The sequence below is a fragment of the Micromys minutus genome, assembly GCF_963924665.1.
Source record: "Micromys minutus genome assembly, chromosome: 29".
In the NCBI taxonomy this organism is placed as follows: Eukaryota; Metazoa; Chordata; class Mammalia; order Rodentia; family Muridae; genus Micromys; species Micromys minutus.
Genome location: NC_137964.1, coordinates 26,239,889 through 26,246,199, shown reverse-complemented (window position 1 = coordinate 26,246,199; position 6,311 = coordinate 26,239,889). Strand labels below are relative to the sequence as shown.

General features: G+C 52.8%; 1 protein-coding gene across 1 annotated transcript; it reads left to right on the top strand.

Annotated features, from left to right (window-relative positions):
• Positions 1–439: 439 nt before the first annotated feature.
• Positions 440–6,034, top strand: MYL2 (myosin light chain 2). Its single transcript, XM_080940869.1, has 7 exons — positions 440–504; positions 1,232–1,321; positions 2,177–2,252; positions 3,448–3,552; positions 4,450–4,528; positions 4,610–4,658; positions 5,831–6,034. The coding sequence occupies exons 1-7, from the start codon at positions 502–504 to the stop codon at positions 5,927–5,929; spliced, it is 501 nt and encodes a 166-aa protein (XP_080796995.1). The 5' UTR covers positions 440–501; the 3' UTR covers positions 5,930–6,034.
• The last annotated feature ends 277 nt before the right edge of the window (positions 6,035–6,311 follow it).

The following is a 6,311-nucleotide window of genomic DNA, read 5'->3' as shown; positions in this document are numbered from 1 at the left end:
GGACACAAAGGAAAGAAGCAGAAGACAAGGGTGGGTGACATTTGAGCAAAGAGGCTCAAACGTGCCAGAGGCTGCCCAAAATACGCAGCTGCAAAGGCCCTGAGGTGCAAGGGTGCCTGGATCCAGAGCAGAGTTCAGGCTTTCTCCCCCTCCCCCTCTCCCCTCCCCCCTCCGGGGTCACACTCTTCCCATGAGACAATGGCGGAGCAGAGAGCCCACACCACCCTTCACAGGCTAGGCCCCGGCCACTGTCTCTTTAACCTTGAAGGCATTTTTGGGTCTCACGTGTCCACCCAGGCGGGTGGCCGACTTTGAGCAGCTCTTACTTCAGAAGAACGGTATGGGGTGGGGGGGCTTAGGTGGCCTCTGCCTCACCTACAACTGCCAAAAGTGGTCATGGTTATTTTTAACCCCAGGGGAGAGGTATTTATTGTTCCACAGCAAAGGAAGGCCAGCAGGCTCCTTGAATTCTCCAGAGGCAGCAGTCAGCCCTCAGACACCATGGTGAGTGGTCAGTGAACCCTTGAGGGAAGATGCAGGGTGGGCAGCAGATACACACTCCCCCAAGCCAAGAACCCCATGGAGGAGGGGGGAAGCTCTCTTAAGAGTCTCCCCAGCCCTAGATGGACAAGCACCTTGCACCCTCAGAGGGACCCCAATCAGCTTCCCTAAGGAGCCATAATAGCAGCTCCCCAAGGGACCTGCAAAAAGAAATCAAGGAGAAATGGGGTGGGGGTGGGGAGGTGCCTGCATCCTGACCTCAAGAAATCGGTAACTCCCAGAGCTTGCCCAACGAGACTGAAAACTGTTAAGGATCAAATTGTAATTTTCCCCCCATTCAGGCAGCTAGGAAGAGTTTTTCTGGTTCCTTCTTTGAAATGTGAAAATGTAAAAGGTTCTTCTCCCTTGAAATATCTGTGTCTGCCTCCCAGAAATATCTGTGAGTTAGGGACCCTTGAAATATCTGTGAGTTAGGGACAGCTGCTAGGGGCTCAGAATGTTTGCGTTTCTGTGGCTGTGTGATCAAAACAAGTGACTCACCCTCTCTGAGCCTCCAGTACCTGTCACCTTGGCGGAACAGAAGACAGCATGATATGTTTGAGTGTTTGGAGGTGTCGTTTCGTCTCTCTGGTTGTCTGGGGACCAGAGACTCGCTCACCCAGGTGACAGGGCCAGGCCGAGGTCCTGATCCTGAGGCTCAGTTGGTGTCTAATGGACGTTTCCTCTCCAGGCACCGAAGAAAGCTAAGAAGCGGATAGAGGGCGGAAGCTCCAACGTGTTCTCTATGTTTGAGCAAGCCCAGATCCAGGAGTTCAAGGAGGTGAGTGTTACACCCAAGCAGGACACCCAAACAGGGAAATGATGTGTGCCCAGGTGTATCCAGACTGTGTGTGAACCCCCAAAGAAGTACTTGATCATAGTAGCTTGTGTGGATTATCCATGAAAGCCCACCCCCTTGCTGAAATGCAGGGATTTTTCCGGTAAAGCATGTAGACACTGGATAGCCACAGTCGCCCACTGGGGATCTGCTCAGGGCTGTCCCACCAGCGCTTTGGTTGCCTGTGTCCTGAGAGAGCCTCAGTCGCTCCTACGCTTGGGGGTGGAGGGCAGGCAAAAAGATGAGCCAGGGCGGAAGGGCGGGACAAGGAAGGATGGTGGGACCTCGTTCAGCTTCTGGCTCCTGTGGCTCTTCCTGGTTCTCCCCTCCGGCCTCGGTTCCCAGTGCGCTCGGTTGTACGCACAGCATCCATCGTGGCTGACACCGGTGTGTCCCCTCTCCACCCGCTGAAGGAGGAAGGGCATGCAGCCTCAGGCAACTGAGTGTGGTTCTCCGTGAAACCCTGAAACCCCGTTGCCCTCAACAGGTTTGCCACTAACTAAAGTGGCAAAGTGAAGCCACTGGCCACAGCCAAGAAGGACAGGATCAGAGTCCTGTCCCTGCATCGTGGTGTGGTCCTCCCTCTCACCTGGCCCTTGGGGGAGGGGTGGACGGCTGCAGTCAGAGAGTTACATATAAGTAGATTCTAAGAGGGTACCTCTGTCCACACTAACTCAAAAGACAGGAAGGCCACTTCCTGTAGGTCACCTCCTGTAGGTCACCAGGTTTTACTCTTGCCATGTCCCCTCCCTTGTCCCTGCCCTGTCTCAGCTGAACAGTGACCCTCCCCCCACACAGGCCTTCACAATCATGGACCAGAACAGAGATGGCTTCATCGACAAGAATGACCTAAGGGACACATTTGCTGCCCTAGGTATGTGGCACTGACCACTACCCCACACCAGGGAAGGGGGTTGGGGGTGGGGTCACAGGCATCAAACGAAACCAAGAGCCCATTTGTCATCTGCTAAGTGCCTCTGCTGCCACAAGCCCTTTAAAACAACCCCGGTGACCTTCACATACTTTCTCCTTTGCATTCAACCCAGTGGGGGAGGGGAGGTTTTTTTTTTTGTTTTGTTTTGTTTTTTTAACGAATTCCTGGCTCATAAACAGAAAACTCAAATTGCTAAGGAAAAGGGGAGCAAACAGAATTACCCAGAAGGCCACACTCCAGTCAACACCTTGGTCTTAATTCTTGAAATCCTTCCAGATTTCTGCCTTTCAAGTTATCCAGGTCATCTGGTTTGGGGCTTGGGCTTATTTAACATCTCAGCAGCGCGAGCCTGGCTTCCAGCACCACCGGCTCCCATCCTCAGAACTCAGCCGTGGCGAACATCTCTGCGGGTTGTTCGCCTTTGTGACTAATGCAGCTTCTCATTTTAAAAATATGGTCTTAAGAAGGAAGGGGCCAGCTTTGTCTAGTTTGCACATAGATGGTGCTCTGTGGAAGGAGGGAAAGCAGGTATGTGGCTCTTTGGAGCCGTGGGAGGCAGCAGGAAAGAGCTCCCTCAGAGACCGGGGATGAGCTCCCTGAGTTCCCTGCCTGCCTGGCTCACAGGTCTGTCTAAGAACACCACGGTGACAGAAGCATTTCTTACTTGCGTCAAAGGTTTCAGGCCTGAAGACACTTTATTTGATGAGCTTGGGTCTCACGTACCTCAGGCTAGCCTCAACTTCAAAATATGTAGCCCAAGATAACCTTGTGCTTCTGATGTTCCCCAGTGCTGGGATTACAGTCAGTTAATCGCCACACCTGGTTTGTGCTGGGACTGAGACCCAGTGAATTGTGCATGCTAGGCAACCACGTAATCCTTCGAACCCTGTCCCCAGCCTTGGTGACACTTTTTAACCAGCCTACTGTATCACTCCAGATGTTTCTGGCTGGAAAACACTCCTGGGTGTGTCTGTGTGTCTGTCTGTCTGTCTCTCTCTCTCTCTCTCTCTCACTCACACACACACACACACACACACACACACCACTGTCCCTGATGGTTACCAGCTTCCTAGATGCGGGATCAAAAAGGACAGCAGCCGCCTGCTCCCAGCTCTGAGTCTCTGTCTCCCGCCAGGACGCGTGAACGTGAAAAATGAGGAAATCGACGAAATGATCAAAGAGGCTCCAGGTCCAATTAACTTCACCGTGTTCCTCACGATGTTCGGGGAGAAACTTAAAGGTGAGCGTATGTGTGTACGTGAGAGTGTGCATGTGTGTGTGTGTGTTTATCACTGGGCATGCATTAAGCCCTAGAAGAGACATAGGCAAAAGGTGGGTAGCTCACAACTGAACAAGGACCCATCGAAAACTAGCATGGGAGAGCTGGAGAGGCAGCTCAATGGGTCAGAGCACTGGACACCAGGCACACAGTTAGTGCAAAGACATACATGCAGGCAAAAGACCCACACACGTAATACAAAGAAAAACAGCAGAAGTCAGGCGGATGCTTCAGCTGGGGACTGTTGGGCTCCTCCAGCAGGGGGCGCTGCCCCATTGAGAGGCACTAGTACAGCATGGGATGTTGCTCTAGCATGGGGCACTGCTTCAGTAGGGGCCTGTTCCCGCTCATCTACCTAGCCTTAGGCTCATCCACTCCAGGTACACTTCAGAGCATCTGAGGAGCTGGTTCTCCTCTGACCCATAAGTCTTGGTGAGTTCAGAAACAGAAAGCCAACGTGCTTGAAGCTCCTACCCACAACCCACAAAATCCCAGAGTGAGGGCCTGCCTCTCTTGCATTTTATTTCCTGCTGTTTCCACAGCCTTCTCTTTAAGATTTCATATCTGTTACGTGTGTGAGTGTGCATAACACATGTGTGCAGTGCCCGTGCAGGGCAGAGAAGGTGACATCATTGGGAGCTGAGGTTGTAGGAACTTGTGAGCTGTCATGTGGGTACTGGTCCTTTGCAAGAACAGTAAGCCCTCTTGTTGAGCCAACTCTCGGCACTCTTTCAAAACCCAGGTCTCCCTCTAAGGGAAGCAGCCTTGCTCTGGCCCCTCTGGCTCAGGGGGGACCTAGGTCACTTCCTGTGGCTCCAGCAAATCCCAGCAGACGGGTGGGCCTATCTTCTCTTGCAGGGGCTGACCCCGAGGAGACTATTCTCAACGCATTCAAGGTGTTTGATCCTGAAGGCAAAGGGTCGCTGAAGGCTGACTAGTGAGTGGGTCCTAAGGGAGAGGGGTCCCCACTTTCCACCCTCAACACACATCACCATCACCTCCTCTCTCCTTTATACAGTGTCCGGGAGATGCTGACCACACAAGCAGAGAGGTTCTCCAAAGAGGAGGTACAGTGTCCCCAGGGTCCCCACCGGCCAGCCCCCTTCACAGAGGCTCCGTCTCATTCTGGTGCACACCGCCCATAGGCACCAGCTATCACCCCATTACTCATGGGACTTTATTTAGACTTTAGCCTCACTGTCCCTCAGTCTCCCTATATGTCAGTGGGATAAGGACATCTGCTGTCACATGCCACGCTCACAGTGCACACTGCCACCACAGAGCTGGGGCAGTGTTTTCCAGTGGTTATAAATTCAGGCCAGCACAGGCTACAAAACAAGTTCAAGGCCAACCTGGGAAACTTGGCACAAAATAAAAAGCTCAACAAGGCAGGGGTTGTAGCCAGAGCCAGAACACTCAGCTGACATACATGCAACCCTGGGCTCAATCCCCAACACTGCAAGATAAACAGGGGACAGAAAAACAGGAGGAGCAACAGTGACCATTCAAAGCCATTTGCCTTTTAAGACAGGGTCTCAGGGCACAGCCCTGGCTGACCTAAAACTCATGCTGGGATCACAGATACCACTTTGCCTGCTTCATCCAACAAGGTTTCTCTGTCCCCTCAGTGTCCTGGAACTCACTCTGTAGACTAGGCTAGACTCAAGCTCACAGAGATACACCTGCCTCTGCCTCTCAGGTGCTGGGATCAAAGCATGCACCACCACACCCAGCTTCATCCATTTTAGACAGGGAGATTGCATGTAAAATAAGCTACTTTGATATCTGGTTTCCCTCCAAGAATATGACCTCTCTAGCCATTTGGCCACAACTGGTCATGTGCCTGCATTTAGCCACAGTCCCCACCAGGCCCTCTTGCACTTAAGCATGGCCTGCCCAGCAGCTTTCTCTACAGCTGGGTCTCCATTTTCCCCTGCTGGGCGTCTGGAGGTTGCAGGGAGGTCTAGGGGACCTTGGATCACCCTGGTTGAGTCAAGGTAGGGATGGTAAAGATACAAGAGCATGTGGGCACAGAAGCTGAGCCAGGAGAGCAGTCTGGGCTTAGCTCCCAGGAAGAGGTAACTTTTGGGCCTATAGACTTCTCCCCCACCTCAAGTCCTGATGACAGCAGTCATAGACTAGGTCTGGCTTGAGGTACTGGGGTCCTTCCCAGGATCTCAGGCCCACTCTGCCCCCTGCCATTCTGAGCATCTCTGTACCCCACTGTTCTTGCTCGCAGATCGACCAGATGTTCACAGCCTTTCCCCCTGACGTCACCGGCAATCTTGATTACAAGAATTTGGTCCACATTATCACCCATGGAGAAGAAAAGGACTGAGCCTCAGGTGACCTACAGCTCTCCATTCCCAGCCCCTGCTGCCCCAGCCTGCAGGCGTGCAGCATCCCAGGGCTGTGTGCAAATAAACAGGAAGTCTTGGATCTAGCTGTGGTGCCATTGGTTCACTGGCTCCAAGTAGTCAAAGTCACAAAGTATGTGGGTTCTGAGAAGGCTGCAGAGATCTCAGTATGAACAACAAACAGACACCCCTGGCGGTGGTGGCACCTTTGGGAGGAGCACTTCAGCACTTGGGAGGCAGAGGCAGGTAGATCTCTGAGTTCAAAGCTAGCCTGGTCTACAGAGCCAGTTCCAGGAAGTTTATGGACTTCAGGAGCAGTTGCATCCAGGACAGTTCTGTCACTGTCCCAAGGTGGCCTACCCT

Bases quoted from the DNA above. Each gene is read 5' to 3' on its own strand.
- MYL2 (XM_080940869.1), top strand. The intron at 2,253-3,447 runs GTATGTGGCACT...GTCTCCCGCCAG, and splicing joins GGACACATTTGCTGCCCTAG to GACGCGTGAACGTGAAAAAT. The intron at 3,553-4,449 runs GTGAGCGTATGT...CTTCTCTTGCAG, and splicing joins GTTCGGGGAGAAACTTAAAG to GGGCTGACCCCGAGGAGACT.